General features: G+C 41.0%; 2 protein-coding genes across 2 annotated transcripts; both read right to left on the bottom strand.

Moving 5' to 3' along the window:
* Window positions 1–121: 121 nt before the first annotated feature.
* On the bottom strand, window positions 122–3,983 carry LOC125292152 (E3 SUMO-protein ligase RanBP2-like). The gene is made up of 6 exons (XM_048239339.1): window positions 3,526–3,983; window positions 2,719–2,805; window positions 2,080–2,549; window positions 1,057–1,850; window positions 755–940; window positions 122–640 (listed from the first exon to the last, which is right to left on the bottom strand). Exons 1-6 carry the CDS (start codon window positions 3,856–3,858, stop codon window positions 366–368), a joined length of 2,145 nt encoding a protein of 714 aa, XP_048095296.1. The 5' UTR covers window positions 3,859–3,983; the 3' UTR covers window positions 122–365.
* Window positions 3,984–8,661: 4,678 nt separating this feature from the next.
* Window positions 8,662–13,420, bottom strand: LOC125292174 (E3 ubiquitin-protein ligase TRIM35-like). Its single transcript, XM_048239366.1, has 4 exons — window positions 13,135–13,420; window positions 13,031–13,053; window positions 12,827–12,945; window positions 8,662–8,734 (listed from the first exon to the last, which is right to left on the bottom strand). Exons 1-4 carry the CDS (start codon window positions 13,240–13,242, stop codon window positions 8,700–8,702), a joined length of 285 nt encoding a protein of 94 aa, XP_048095323.1. The 5' UTR covers window positions 13,243–13,420; the 3' UTR covers window positions 8,662–8,699.
* Window positions 13,421–16,923: the final 3,503 nt, after the last annotated feature.

The raw sequence follows: 16,923 nt of genomic DNA, 5'->3' as shown, positions 1-16,923 counted from the left end.
ATCACTTGAGCAGGGTAATTCAAGTGCCCAAGGCCAATCCATACAGTTGTAATCAGCTGGTAGCTGCATGAAATGAGTTTATGAAATGAGTCATAAAAGGCAATAAAAAAAGAGACCAGTGCACAGGGAACAGGTTTACCAAAGGCTACAAAAGGAGAACCAGACAGAGATGAAAATTGAGATTTCCTAAGATGCTCTGCCACACAGAAGATTCAGCAAATAGACTTTAACAGTCCACCATATCAGGTAAGACTTGTGTTTAGACTGAGTTCATAGTGACCTTCAGATGTGTGATCATGAGGGTTGGTGTTCAGGACCTGGAAGAGGGATGAACTGTGCCACATCATTATAATCAATTTTATATTTCATTTTCTGCGTATGTGCCAACGCCTTGGGCGGTGACCCATGACCCCCATGCCCAGATCTGCCAGTGCCTTAGAGTCACCCTCAAACTTGAAACCTGTGGTGGAGTCCGACGATGCACCTCCAAACCTGTAGCCACCAGAGGCGGCGCTAGAAGGGTCAAATAGGGTACCACCAAATTTGAAGCCACCAGAGGGGGTGCTAGAGGGGTTTGAGAGGGGTTCACCAAATTTGAATCCTGCAGATGATTTGGAGAACATGGAGGAACCAGTTGTTGCTGTGTGGGGAAGAGATAGAACAAAACAAATGAGAGGTAGATGTTAAAATCAGAGCGAGATAAAAAATAAAACAAATACAATTTAAAGTACAGATAATGAGGAGTCAGAGGCACCTCCTAACTTGACACCCCTGCTGGAGTCTGACGATGCACCTCCAAATTTGAATCCACCAAAGGGGGCGCTAGAGGAGTCTGAGAGGGTTCCATCAAACTTGAATCCACTGGAGGCCATAGAGGTACTGCTGGAGCCAAATTTGAAACCTCCAGAAGAATCAGAAAACATGGAGGACCCAATGGCCTCTGTGTGGGGTAGAGAGAGAATAAGTAAAGAATGGTTATCATTTTTTAGTGGAAGAAACAAAGGATGCACCATGTACTGATAAAAGTATTAGATTGATTGAAGTTTTCAGTCCTACCTTCAGGCTCAGGTCTGGCTGCAGGCTTGTTGCTCTGGCAGGCCACACACTGTAGGTCTTTAGCCTTGTTCTGCACACTGCACACAGCACATTCCCAGCTGCCAAAATCAAAACCTCTTGAGGATGAGGGGGCAGAGGCAACTCCAAACTTGAAACCCCTGGTGGACTCCGAGGATGAGCATCTAATCTTGAGTTTACCACAAGCCACACACTGTAGGTCTTTAGCATTATTCTGCACACTGCACACAGCACATTCCCAACTGCCTTTTCCTTTCTGATCCCGAATGACCAGGCTGCCAAAATTAAAACTTCCAGAGAACAAGGGGTCAGAGGCACCTCCAAACTTCAAACCCCTGCTAGAGTCAGCCGATGCGCCTCCAAACGTGAGACCACCACAGGGGGCGCTAGAGGCGTCTGAGAGGGTTCCCAATTTGAATGAAAAAGAGGGAGTGTTAGAGAGGGTTCCCAATTTGAATGAACCAGAGGGGGTGTTAGAGAGGGTTCCCAATTTGAATGAACCAGAGGGGGTGCTAGAGAGGGTTCCCAATTTGATTGCCCCAGAGGGGGTGCTAGAGGCGTCTGAGAGGGTTCCCAATTTGAATGAACCAGAGGGGTCTGAGAGGGTTCCCAATTTGAATGAACCAGAGGGGGTGTTAGAGAGGGTTCCCAATTTGAATGAACCAGAGGGGGTGCTAGAGAGGGTTCCCAATTTGATTGCCCCAGAGGGGGTGCTAGAGGCGTCTGAGAGGGTTCCCAATTTGAATGAACCAGAGGGGTCTGAGAGGGTTCCCAATTTTGAATGAACCAGATGAACCAGGGGGTGTTAGAAAGGGTTCCCAATTTGAATGAACCAGAGGGGGTGCTAGAGAGGGTTCCCAATTTGATTGCCCCAGAGGCGCCTGAGGGGTGCTAGAATGAACCTGAGAGGGTTCCCAATTTGAATGAACCAGAGGGGTCTGAGAGGGTTCCCAATTTGAATGAACCAGAGGGGGTGCTAGAGGGGTGTTAGAGGGGGTTCCCAATTTGAATGAACCAGAGGGGGTGTTAGAGAGGGTTCCCAATTTGAATGAACCAGAGGGGGTGCTAGAGGCGTCTGAGAGGGTTCCACCAAATTTGGATCCACTGGATGTGCTAGAGGTACTGCTGGTGGTTCCTATAGAAACTGCTGTGGGGTTACTGTCCAATTTAGGGGAGGAGGATGACGATGAGGAAGATGAGAAAGTGTCAGGTTTGGGGGTCTGGCAAGTTACACATTTGGTGACTGCTGCAGAGTTGTGCAGGAGGCAGGAGCCACAAGTCCAGGAATCTGCTGCAAGCTTGAACTGGTCCCCAATGACCCCTGATGATGTGCCACCGTCAATCTTCTCCTTCATCATATGACTCTTCTGCTCCTCTTCCTCCCTCAGTGCAGCTATCCTGGCTGCCTCTTCATCTTGTAGAAACTGGTGAAGCTTCTCAAACTCCTTTTTGATCTGCCTCTCTTGCTCCTGAACCTGTAATATCAAACACCATCAATCTTATACATTACATTTCACACATTAAATCATGAATCTTATACATCTTGTACATTAAATTTTATAAACCTTACTGTATACATCAAATGTATATATCATAATCAGAAGACTAGTTGTTTTGCTATAAGTGTGTAGGCATCTCCCTTACTCGTCTGTGTCGAGCAGTTTCATCACAGGTGGTTTCAGATGTATCCAACTTTTGCTGTAAAGGCCTCAGTTTGACCTTTAGTTCTTCCTAAAATGAATTCAACACATCATTCAGCACTGGAAGGAAAAGGGGGTCAACATAACAGTGTGATATGATGATAGATCCATCATTCTTCCCAAGATGGGATTCTTCCTCTGCACTTGACCCATCCACGGTTAATGAACACACAATGAACACATGCGCACACACACACACACACACACAGGGCACCTCTGTGGATGTGGACATGGGAGAGCACTGGTCAATCACACCATGTTACATCAATCTGCAGTCACATGACCGATTCCCTAACCTGAAGACTATATATGCCCACATTTATTATATGATCTCCAGATGATCCCCAGTCATGTACACATACAGCCCACCGTACACAGGCAGAGAACACAAGCGCTGGCCACATTATTCCTACCAGTCTGGTCGAATCGACCACAACTCTGATTCCCTTACCAGAAGGCCAAGGCTATCCCTAATATGTGTGTTGATGAGATAAAAAGGCTGAGGCAGAGGGGTGGTAATGTTTTATCCAAGTAAATATTTCAACAGCCTTTGTAGTCTTGAGCAGTTTCCCACTTCTATCTCAGGTAGAAAACAAAAAACATTAGTTTAAGGACCTGGTGACACCTAGTGGTTTGGGCTGAGCACTGCAGCAACAACACAATCATGGGCTGAGCTGTGCCATCCCAGTGTAACAAGGAAAACCTCTACAAAAAAACACCAACACTTTAATACTTGACCAAGACGCCTTACCTTAAGCTCAAGTATCGCTTCACTGATGGCGCCAACACTGTGTTTTTTACGGAGAGTTGAGTCTTGACACACAAAACTGTAGAATGTTTCCCTCTGACTTCTGCCCTGTAGGAAAGTCTCACACAGGTTCCTTAGAAGCAGGTTAAGTGGAGGGCTTTCCTGTGAAGACTCCTTCCTGCAGATTGGACATTCCCTCGAACCTCTGGTCTCCCAGAACTTCTTAAGACACATTTTACAAATGCTGTGACTACACAGGAGAAGAACAGGATCCTTGAAGACTTCGCAACACACAGGGCAAGATAAGTCCTCTTCTGAGAAACCTCTGGTAGCCATTTTTACTATAGTTACCGCTGCGCTACAGTTCTTTCTGTGTTTCACAATCCCAGTTTCACTTTCTCTAGTCTGAAAATGATACTCAGTGAGCTTGAGCCAGAGCACTCAGTGAAAATACACCTTGGCTGTTGTCCTTCCTATACTGTTTAGATAAAAAAAAAAAAAAAAACACAAATGAACACCTTTGCTCCTTTCAAAATATATATTTCACCAAAACCCATCGAATGGAACTGTAACACAGGTATCACAAGTTCACTTTGTCATTCAGGTTTCTGGGGGAGTGTCACTTGTCATTACTTGCAGTCTCACTTAACCCTTTACACACTTGCACCTCTTCTGTTGTGGCACAACTTCATCACCGTAATTTGTTGTTCACTGTTTTTTTTAAATGAATTATAATTTAGAATTGACAGAATTTCATACAACTATTCTTAAGGACTGGTTGTAATGAGACAAACACTATGTATCCATCCATTTCTCACATCATTTTAAACCAATAAGACATAATTACCATTAGAATTATTAGCTTGGCTGTTGTCGTTTTTAAGCCTTTGTCCCTTGATTTTGTCACTGTTTCCCAAAACCTCCCAGGACAACTTTAGGCTACAAGGCCATCCTGAATCTTAAATTTTAAAATGAGTAATCCAGCCTGGATCAGACTCACACTGCTACACTCACATACACTACTTCTAGCCAGTCCATTGAGAACAGGGATCACTGGGGGGTTGCCCCCATGCCAGAGGGGTGTTTCACAAAGGCAGAATTAAGACATCCAAGATAAGTGATAAAGCAAGGTTTGACATAGCGTTGTCTGGTCATCCTAGCTAAACTCGTTTCACTAACGCCAATCCAAGATGAGTAGGAGCAACTATGTCAAGCCAGGTGTAAGTTATTCAGGATGTGTGCGCGTTCTCGTTTCTGCTCCAAAATGCCCACGGTTGGAATAAAAAAGACGCGGAAAATAGCGTAATTCACACAAAGTGAACAACCGCTTTTGATATAGACTAACAATGAAGTAAAGTTGTCCTTTTTGGAATGGGGAATCATGGCTATTTCTGTAAAAACGCGTGAGTAGGCGTGGTAGACCAACTGAATGCAAATTTACGTATGCACCCACGTGTGAGTGCTTCCTTGTCTCGGCACGCAACGTCATTAAGAAAGCGCTTGCCTCTGCAAAGATGCACATATGATATACCTTAATATTATAGTTGAAAATACCTCTGAGAACTTGCCCCTCCACTTCCAATCAACTACAGTATAGCTATCAAACGTCTATCAATAAAATAAGCAAACAAAGAGTACATAGGCCTATGTTAATAATTATAAGGCTATCACAATTAAATTATAATAACTATATGGCAATAGGCAGATAATCTGTTTTGTTTTGCGAGCAAATACATTTAGCAAATAGTTTATAAATGGAATAAAGCTCCTTAAAAATTAGCACGGCGGTCTGATGTGAATGACAGCTAGCTGAAGTTGCTGAACCAATAAGACGACATAATTACCATTAGAATTAACTTAGCTTGGCTGTTAGCCTGGGCCCAGTTCCCCAAAAGCATCTTAAGCCTAAGAGCGTCGTAAAGTCCCTCTTACGAACATCTTAAGATTTGCTGACTGTTTCCCGAAACCATCGTAGCTTAAGAGCGTTGTGAAAACACTCGTAGATCTACGAGTGCTCCAGAGTACTCGTTACCCGGGCTAAGAGCCGTCTTAACAGTACTTCTCACTGAGGTCACCAACAGGACATACAGAGGAATTACAACTTAGAATACATAATCCAACGTTCCCATTCTTTATTGTGTTTACCTGTGATGAATTAGATTTTAGCGTGCAAAACAGCATAGCCTACATTTAATGGTCATAATAATGTCATGAAAAGCGGACAAAAATGCAATCAAGTTATGAAACGAGACGTTGCCAGAATAGTTTGCCATTATCTTTGCTAAGTGAGGGCTATATTTTATTAGGCCTATAAGGGTACAAGCAGAGAAAGGAACATGTGGTTTAGTCTGTAGGCCTACTGCATCAAAATCTAAGCCTACACAATTCCTCACTTTACTCGACTTCTTTCTTATCTTCAAACGTGTTCTTAAGTGACAGCGAAAAAGTAGCCTATTGCATGGTGCAACAATCTAATCTTAAATAATTACAATTATTTATGTCTGTGTGTGGTATATAACCTACTTGGGATGCTTACATGCAGATGTCAAAGTGTTTCTATTTTCGTATTGATGTGAATTAATGTGTAGATCTAAAGCTTAAACGGTAGGCCTATAGCTGTGACGTGCAGTCACCTGACATCACCATCAAATCAGAGGATATTTCAAGTCAAGTCGAGTCAGTTTTATTTTTAAAGCGCATTTAACATGCACATAGTGCAACCCAAAGCGCTCCAACAAACAAGACACATAACAAACGATGCCGGACAGACAAACGATGCCGGATGGAGCGGCGTAGTCGCCAGCGTGCCCATGACATCAAGACATGACAAATACATTTAAAAAATAACAAATACAAAAATGCTGGACGGAGGGGGTGAAGTCGCCAGCGCGCCATTGACACCAAGACATAGGAGACAGACAACAAAACAAATAAACAAATAAAAAGTGAAAAAAAAGAAAATATATTTAAAAAGGGGAAAGGTGATGTTAAAATTAGTCCAATTTCCAAACCAGCTGAAAATGTCCAAGGGCAATGATGATCCGTGAAAACTGCACAGAGTGTCTTCACAACCGAACCGAATTTCAGAACTATTAACGTGGACAGCTCCCCTTAAGAGCGTCCACGTTAGCGTCCGCGCGTTCACGCTATGAGCATGTTCGGGAAACAGTCGGAAAACCCAAACAAACGATCGTAAGATGAATCGTAGAAAACCCTCTTAAGAGCGTGTCTCCGTCGTTATCGGGAAACTGGGCCCTGGTCGGGACCAGGCTAGGTGCAGAGAATAAATCACCATGGTAACTTATGTGTCATTTCTTTTGTGAAACCAAGTCAAGGCTAAATTCATCCAGGATAACCTAAAAATCCCAGCTTAATCCCTTATCTAGGTTTTGTGAAATACCCCCTGATGTGTCACTGTTTCTACAAAGTAAACAAACAAACAAACAGAAAACACAATAGAAGAATCCTCCAATCACAGCAAAACATACATGTGGCATACAAGTATCAGTGTGGTAATCCAGCAGGCTATGTTGGCAAGACTTCAATTCTGTGGCTGATGAGATGAGTGGCAACAGCTGTGTGGGCAGGAGAACTTGTGATAGGTTCAGCCCTGCGTTAATCAGTTAGAAACCAGAGGGGTATTTCACAAAGGCAGAATTAAGACACCCAAGATAAGTGATAAAGCGAGGTTTGACATAGTATGTCAAGTGATAAAGCGAGGTTTGACATAGTATGATTTACCTTAATATCATAGTTGAAAATACCTTCGAAAACTTGCCCCTCTACTTCCAATCAACTACAGTAGGCTCATTCATTCATCAAACGTCTATCAATAAAATAAGCAAACAATGACTAGCCTACCTAGGCGAACAAATACATTTATCAAATAGTTTATAATTGTAATAAAGCTCCTTAAAAATTAGCACGGAGGTCTGATGTGAATGACAGCTAGCTGAACCAATAAGACAACATAATTACCATTAGAATTAACTTAGCTTGGCTGTTAGCTAGGTGCAGAGAATAAATCCCCATGGTAACTTATGTGCCATCTCTTTTGTGAAACCAAGTCAAGGCTAAATTCATCCAGGATAACCTAAAAATCCCAGCTTAATCCCTTATCTAGGTTTTGTGAAATACCCCTCAGGAAATACAGCATCTAAAATAAAACATGGAGTGGATCCACAACATGACAAGACACAGGGAAAACATGGACATGGAGTCTGGATGAACTAGGCAGCGTTACACCAATTGATGAGATCAAATATGAGACAATGAGACTTTTAAACCACAGCCAGTATTGCATGGCCAGACATCAGACCATATAAACATATACATACTTGGAACTAAACTCTCATTCAGACGAATTTTGTTTCAAACAGTCTAGCAAGATAGCAACACAGAACGCTGTTGCCAGGTCACCAGAAAGCAGAATAACGCAATGTTCAACTTCAGCAATAGCTGCTCACAATTAAATAGAATTTGGACTTTGAAAGCAGCATGAAGGATACATCTATGCTGCCTTCAAAATCCGGCAGAACGAAGGTATCTTAGAAGGCAGCATTTCATAGAAATATTTAATTCCGACATGCATTGATGCCTCGCTCCCCTTTTAGATATCTTAAAAGGGGGCATTTTTTTCTGTTTCGGACACACACACACACTCTCTCTCTCTCTCTGATATAGTACAATATAGAAGTAATTCAAAGTGCTTTACAAATGTGTAGATAACACTGAATCCTTTATTACTTTAGGGCAGGAGGTGAGTACTGACATCAACAGGTGTATAAAGGCTCGAAGATCAGCAAAGGTAGTGGCACACAAAGGCTGATAATAAAGTACACTATGTGACAACCAGTAATATTCACAGGATTTACATAACTCAGATTACAGATTGAATCATTACATTAGATTAGAAACCTGGCCCATTGAAGGCGTCAGAGAGGGTAAATGTGATCCATTATCGAATACAGACTACATGCAGGTTGTCGTAATAAGCAACAAAATTGGATTACAAAAATAATGTAATGTAATGAATACTTTTTCATTACTTTTTTTTTAATTTTTTTTATTCATTTATTAGTTTATTTGTCAGGGACAATGCAGCGGACATTATTACATACATGATTATCAAAGTCAAAGGTGTGTATGTGTTGCATAAAAGGTTTCTGGCCAATTGGCTAATTTGCGACCCCATGTCCCTGGTCAGGTCTTTCTAGATAATAAAAAAGACAAAAAGAAAAAGAAAAGCCTGGTGTGAGTTACATATCATGCAGAAGACACATTGCAAACTAACACTGTACATCACCTCAACAACACAAAGGACTCAAAATTGTGTACATCAACTAAAAAGACACTGCCACATAATCCTTCCAGACATATTCCTTTTCTGTACATCTTTTTTGCTAGGTGCACACCTGACATCTACAGGGCTGTGTCTAAATGTTAAAAGGGCTTAGTCTGAAATATAACATATAATAAAATATCATATAATATAAGTTTATTGGTTTTATATAAGGCCCTAGATTTGGAACAAAGTGCAAAACTGTTGATATTGAGGGTCTTTTTTACTAAATTGTTTTGTGCCACATGGTATCAGTAATTTGTCTACAAATACTTTATTAATGGTTGGATTCTTTTGTTGCCCAAGGAAATGTTGCATTGTGTTTTGGTATCCATGTGTGTATTGAAGTTGACAGGCGGATCAGGATCATAAAGAAAGTGATTTATTGTAGATGGTAAAATAGCAAAAGCAAAGGGAAATGGGTAAGTCTCGAACAGTCAGACTGCAGAGTCTAACAGGCTATCTATTTATTAGTTGCTGGTTGAAGCCAACACACTCAGCACTCAGCAGAGGTGAGCGTGCAGTTGCTCCGTGAATCAATCTCAAAGCTACATTCCTGAGAAAAAGCAATTATACTAAAACTAGAAGGGTAAATCTGCCGTGTGGCAGATGCCTCCAATTGTACAAAACTGGACATGCCCATAAATGAGAATACCTTCATGCCCATGGCCTAAGAACAGAGGGCCTATAGGCCATATATATTGATATATAACTAGGCCAGGCCTCTGCATCTGTTGTGGTTGCTGACCTGGTGGCACCAAACTCCCAGATGTGCCAGGGCAGGGGCACTCTGACCTGCTGACTAGTAAATCTGTATCCAGCTGTTTACTTGGGCCTCACCAGGGGAACCCTACTCACACTTATGTGCATATGTTCCCCCCTGCATGGTAACACCCGGGTACGAGTGAAGATACAGCTGCACGTGTCACACAAAGAACATAGTGTACAGAATCACATCAGAATACATAAGCATTCTATACAGTGTACAGAATCCCATCAGTATTCTATATAGTGTACAGAATCACATCAGAATACATTAGCATTCTATATAGTGTACATAATCACATCAGAATACATCAGCATTCTGTATAGCAGAGGTGGGACCAAGTCACTGTTTGGCAATTCACAAGTAAGTCCCAAGTCTTAGCAGTCAAGTCCAAGTCAAGTCCCAAGTAAATACAGAGAAGGGCAAGTTGAGTCAAAGTCCAAGTCACATCAAAGCCAAGTCAAGTCCAAGTCCAAGTCCCAATCTTTTTCAAGTCCTGAACAAGTCATCAGGTACTCTTCTTAATAATGACTATCGATCATAATTTTAGCACTTCCATCTAATCCACAGTATTTTTTTTATAAATACAGATTAAAATATGTTCAATGTTTCTGTCTTGTAATCTTTTACGACATATGCATGTGCATACCTGAGTAATCTGTACAAAACGGATAGCTACATGACACTCAGCACAGCTGCAAATATATATATTGTTTTTGCAAATTGCGGAGCCCACTGTAAGGATGAGTAATAATTGACTGATGGCATTTCACTGCGCTATGCCACAGATTTGCTTGCAAACTATTATTATTATTATTATTATTATTATAGGTATTATATTATTATTAGGCTGTCTGCCAGTGGCGACTCATAAGGGAAGCCAAGGTCAACACTTTTATATTATTTAAAAGATAATAATGACAGTAATTTTGTTTTAAAGTATTAATTTATTAAGAAATACTACACATTTGATGCTGTTTATCTCATTTGTAAATGGTGCACTGTCACTTTAAGCCCATTGTGTGCCATTGTCCACACGTTCTCATAATGATCTTTTTTTACCAGCTCCATTCAAATATAGCCTATGGCTAGTCCACAAACTCAAACATTGTTTGTGCCACATGTATAGCACAATATTAACAATGATAAGCATGATATTAAGTTGGCTCAAACAGCTTTCATTCCTTTGGAAAGAGAAGCATGTATGACATGATGCTTGCTTGACATTTTCTGTTTGCAATTAAAAGTGAATTATGAACCTGGTAGCCAGTAGCCACCTAGCTACAGTAGCTGAGTGGAATGTGTTTCAGTCGGCATATCATGTGCTTCATGTAAATAAATTATTGAATACTTCAAGACTCACCAGTTCCATTACCATCACCACCAGTTCCAAGGCAAAGACAACTCTTCATATTCTTGTCCACTTTTCAAATCAGTAGGCTAGTGAGAACCGGATAAATTCGCAATCTCCTCTAATCTCGTATTTGTTGCCTTCACAATTTCCTTTTATACGTTTCTTATATTTAACAATGTTTGAGTTTAAGGCAGCTGTGGCCTACTAGTTAGCACTTCGGACCTGTAACCGGAGGGTTGCCGGTTCGAACCCCGACCAGTAGGACCGGCTGAAGTGCCCTTGAGCAAGGCACCTAACCCCTCACTGCTCCCCGAGTGCCGCTGTTGATGCAGGCAGCTCACTGCGCCGGGATTAGTGTGTGCTTCACCTCACTGTGTGTTCACTGTGTGCTGAGTGTGTTTCACTAATTCACGGATTGGGATAAATGCAGAGACCAAATTTCCCTGACGGGATCAAAAGAGTATATAAGCCAGCTGGAACCTACTCGTTTTCTCTCCCTCTCGTGCGTGCTTAGATGCGTTCTCAATTAAATGCAGTAGGCTAAGTTCAAGTTGGATCTTAATGGAGAGGACTAGAAAAATATCATCTTTATGTAACATGCTGTTGGTGCATTTTGACATTAAACATTCTCTAACAAGAGTGCAAATCAGTTTGCAGTAAAGCTACTAGTTATCGGCTAAATGTTGGTCCTTCCTCGGTCTCTTGGTGCCCTACACACAGTGCGTAACGTGTGTGGAGGTAGCGGCAGCACTGAACTGTGCTCTGGCCGCTTGTCTCCGCTATTTTTTTATTTATTTATTTTTTTTTAGTCGCGGAGGGATAGCGTCTCTGGGGTGACTGGTCCACGATCAGGAAATTTAGTTTTTGATTCGAGACATGTCAAGTCATCACAAGCCAAAAAGGCAAAGTCCGAGTCAAGTCTCGAGTGAATAGTATTCAAGTCCAAGTCGAGTCGCAAGTCATGCCGAATTTTATCAAGTCAAGTCTGAAGTCATTAAAATCATAACGAGTCTGACTCGAGTCCAAGTCATGTGACTCGAGTCCACATGTCTGCTGTATAGTGTACAGAATCACGTCAGAATACATCAGCATTCTATATAGTGTAGGCTACAGAATCACATCAGAATACATCAGCATTCTATATGTATAGTGTACAGAATCAAATCAGGATACATCAGCATTCTGGAATCACATCAGAATACATCAGCATTCTATATAGTGTACAGAATCACATCAGAATACATCAGCATTCTACTGTGTTGAGCCAATCTTTCAGGTCTCAACAACAACAAATGCATATGAAGATATTAAATATAACACGGGGTGTGATTGCATTTTTTGGTCATTTTCATAGGATTGAAATGGTATGTGGGGTAGCTTTATAAAAATAATTTTGTGAAGAGCTTAGTTTATGGTCACTGTGTACAATGTGCCAATGTTATGTTTCATTCATAGATACGCTTAGAATAGAAAAACCGCACTCTCAAGTACATTCTCTTTACTTATTTATTAATGCCATGTCCACAGACGCGTTTCGGCCTAAGCCATCGTCAGTGTGTGTCATTCATAGATACACTCTCTTGGTTACATATGCTTTTTCATTCTTGTCCCTGAGGTAAAACAAATATTTTGACTCTATTTATCTATGGTACGACATTTCCACTTTGTACACTAAATGATCATACAACAAGCTACGCCCACATAGATTTTCACATACATACTACAGTAGCTACCCCACATACCATTTTAATCCTATGAAAATGACCGGAAAACATAACACACCTTCTCTTCATGTGTGTGTGTGTATGTGTGTGAGAGAGAGTGTTTGTGTGTGTGTACTCACTGTATTGGACAATCTCCTGCATTTTTTCCCAGACTCTGAACTTCAGGTTGCCCAGGTGCTTTGCCACATTGATCAGAGCTCCTGAAACCCCCTCTGGATCCTGCAGTGTGCACTGGGCTCTGGAATAACATTCAGGAGTCAGTGCTGCTGTGGGTTTGGGTTCAGAACCACAGAGAAGAGAGAGACAGGACGCAGATCACTCACCTTTCCACTGTGCTCTTGTAGTTCTGGAAAACAAAAGGTGAAATCCTTTGATAACTCACCAAACCAATATGTTTTCTCAGTTTACTTCATAATGACAGTTATACCTTTAAGAATGTGATGGCATCATCATTTCTCATCTCCTCTATGGCTCTGATTGAGACTGAAAGAGATGAGATCTTTCTGTTCATCTTCTTGATCTTATTCTTCATCATCTGACTCTTCTGCTTCTCTTCCTCCCTCAGTGCAGCTGTCCTGGCTGCCTCTTCATCTCGTAGAAACTGGTGAAGCTTCTCAAACTCCTGCTTGATCTGCTTCTCTGTGTGTTGGGTCTGGACCTGTAATACCACACATCACCACATGATGGTGCCTCACATTTGGTATGTGTATGTAATACTACCCATACATCAGAAGACTTTGACAAGATTTGGGAAAGATTCTTAAAAGATTGGAGTCTTTTAACTAATACCCCCATTCAAGTTTTACTCAAAAGACTACAATCCTTCAAGAATCTTTCACAAATCTTGTCAAAGTCTTCTGGTGTAAGGATGGCTTTAGTTGTGGTGTGAGGACTGTAATTATCTTACTCCTCTGTGTTGGGCAGTTTCATTGCAGGTTCCTTTTGTTTGTTCATAAGAATCCAACATTTGCTGTAATGCCCTCAGATTGACTTTCAGTTTCAAATTAAATATGATTCAGGACTGGGAAACAAACAAATAGTCAAAGTGTTTTTGAGGAGCGCTGGGATGGGACTGGCTATCTGGCATACGGGGCATTTTGCCCAGTTGGATAACGTAGGCTACCTTTGGTAGTTTAATTTAAGTTATTATCATTTATTTTTTAAAATGGCCAACAATCGGCCTAGAGCAAGGACAGTCAGTGACCCATTGATTCATTTTTCTGTATTGACACTTGGCAGGCCAAATAGCAAATGCCCCACCTCTCCCACTTTGGTTAAAACCCAAAACTCTGTGAGTGCCTCAAAATGGATGACAAAGCACAAGTTGCGGCAGGTAGAGGTGGTTGGTGCCATTTGTGTTATTAAAAAAATAACACAAATGTAGTAGATTCACTGCAAAAACTGCTTTAAAAATAAATAATGCTAAAATCTAACAAAATCTAACCCAGTGTTAACCTTATATCGAGATAAAAAAACTAGTTGGTATTGTTTTCAGTATAAAGAGACTTAGGCCTACCTAGCGTTTTCTTGTGAAATCATTTGACTTAATTGTTTTTTAAAAAAAGACTTATTTTAAGACATCTCATCTTGAAAACAAGCAAATTTGTCTGCCAGTGCATTAAGCAAATTTGTCCTAAAAACAAGCAAATTTGTCTGCCAGTGCGTTGAGCAAATTTGTCTTGATAAGACTCCTTAAAATAAGTTAAAGTCTTCTTAAATTAAGTCAAAATGATCTTTTGAGAGGGCGCTAAGTCTTTTCATACTAAAAACAATACCAAATAGATTTTTTAATCTTAATATAAGATCAATAACACTTAGAATTAATTTTTGCAGTGTTCAACTGTACCCGAAATTTCAAGTAGTTTATATGTCAATATCAGATTGAACCTCGAAGGGGTAGTAAGCATATTACAGGGGAGACAGTAATCAGCTGCAGGCACAGTAAGTACAGAGTAGGCTAACTTATAAACAGGGATTCACAAGGAGAGAGCAGGTCTGATTGACATGCTGCTGCTGCTGCTGCTGCTGGTGATGTGGGTAATTCATTTTTATAATATGACATAAAGGGAGGTTGTCACATATACTGCTGTGGTTATTAGGTTAGTAAATATCAAATACTGCAGCATACGTTGGGGTGGTGGTAGCACAGTGGCTAAGGAGCTGGGCTAGCATGCAGTAGCATAGTGGATTAGGAGCTGGGCTAGCATGCAGTAGCATAGTGGTTAAGGAGCTGGGCTAGCATGCAGTAGCATAGTGGATAAGGAGCTGGACTAGCATGCAGTAGCATAGTGGTTAAGGAGTTGGGCTAGCATGCAGTAGCAAAGTGGATAAAGAACTGGGCTAGCATGCAGTAGCCTGAAAAATTGTAGATTCAATACCCGACTTCCATCATTCCATCTTGAATTTCCCCTGGAGATCAATAAAGTATCTATCTATTTTGTGACCTTGAGCAGGGCACTTTTATGTCGAGTTGCACCAGGGTCAACGGCCCTTGTAATATAATTGAGATATGTAGTTGCTTTGGATAAAAGTGTCTGTGAAATGTAAATGTGAAGTTGCACTATTTGACATTGTTTTTTGTTACAATTAAAGCTTATCCCTCCACTTTAATGTTTTTTTTATGTTGCTTTGTTTTTGACAGGTTTGTTTTTGTTACAGTTACTGTATGAGCTATTTGATACCTTGACACCTGTTTAATTTTCAATCAAAGACACCTGCTTGTTTCTCCATTGGCCTGATAGCTTTGTAATATCTATGGTAAAAGTCTTTTTTATGTTGGCCTTTGTTTTAGTTGGTTTGTCTACATGAAATGGGTTTGACTAGCAGAGCCTCCTCTTTGGCAATAGCTTGTTTTGATACTTGAATATGGAGATTATGTACCCCACAGCCACCTCTAGTTACCTCCTCAGCACTTAGTTCAATAATCAAACTGCCAGGGATTGGGGGGACTATTTGAGTCCCTGTCCAGGTGGGAGGAGTTGGGACACACACACACACACACACACATACACACACATACACACTTGCTATATACGGACGGACTGGTTGCCAATACAAAAAACATATCATGAGCATATTTGCTGCTTCACTGGGGGGACTGAAGTTGTGGTCTTTATGGAGTTTTGATTTGACACACCAGGCACCTGTTTGTCTTCACAGAAATTGAGTTCTGAATCAAAGACAGAATGGATTTGTTTCTCCATTGGCCTTGATAGCTTTTACATGATAGGACCTTCTGCAGATGGTAGACACACTTTACAGATGCTGTGAGAACATGTCAGAATAACGGGTTCTTTGAAGATTTCGCAGCAAACAGGATAAATCATCCTTTGAGACTGACATGGAAGCCATGTTTTTTTCTCCACAGGCACAGTTGTATCTACAGGTGAATTTGTCTGAAAAGTTGGTTTAAATGTGATTCTAGTCTTCTTAACTACTATTTAGACAAAACCGACATCTTGCCATAAAAAATATGAAATTTGGGCTAATTATCAGAGGGAAGGGTCCTTTGAAATGTTGTGCCCCTGGAACTGCAGTGGAAGTGTTATCACTTAACCCATTATAGACAGAATATGCTGCATCTATAACTTTTTGGAATGAATGAATGAATTTCCAGATATAATCCAAGACATATATATTCCAGATATTCAGAAATAATGTTTGTGTGTCTCATGTCATACACATACATAAGGTGTGATAACAATACTATAGAATATCCATTTAATACCAATCTTGATTTTTGTCATGCTAAACTAATATCTCTGGTGGTGACCATGGGATTACATTCAAACATTAGGGGGCAGCCTTGGCCTACTGGTTAGCACTTCGGACTTGTAACCGGATTCGAACCCCGACCAGTAGGAACGGCTGAAGTGCTCTTGAGCAAGGCACCTAACCCCTCACTGCTCCCCAAGCGCCGCTGTAGCAGGCAGCTCACTGCGTCGGGATTAGTGTGTGCTTCACCTCACTGTGTGTTCACTGTGTGCTGAGTGTGTTTCACTAATTCACCGATTGGGATAAATGCAGAGACCAAATTTCCCTCACGGGATCAAAAGAGTATATATACTTATACTATATACATCTCAGGTCATCGCTCGCAAGGACCAAGAATACAGGGACAAATACAATCAGGATATGAGTTCAGATGTTAAAACAGTTAAGTCCACTCTCACAAATGTGCGAAATCATGTTGTTTTTATTGTCAGTTCTAGGTCAT

The sequence above is a fragment of the Alosa alosa genome, chromosome 3, assembly GCF_017589495.1.
Source record: "Alosa alosa isolate M-15738 ecotype Scorff River chromosome 3, AALO_Geno_1.1, whole genome shotgun sequence".
NCBI lineage: Eukaryota > Metazoa > Chordata > Actinopteri > Clupeiformes > Clupeidae > Alosa > Alosa alosa.
This window is presented reverse-complemented; position numbering and strand designations above follow the sequence as displayed.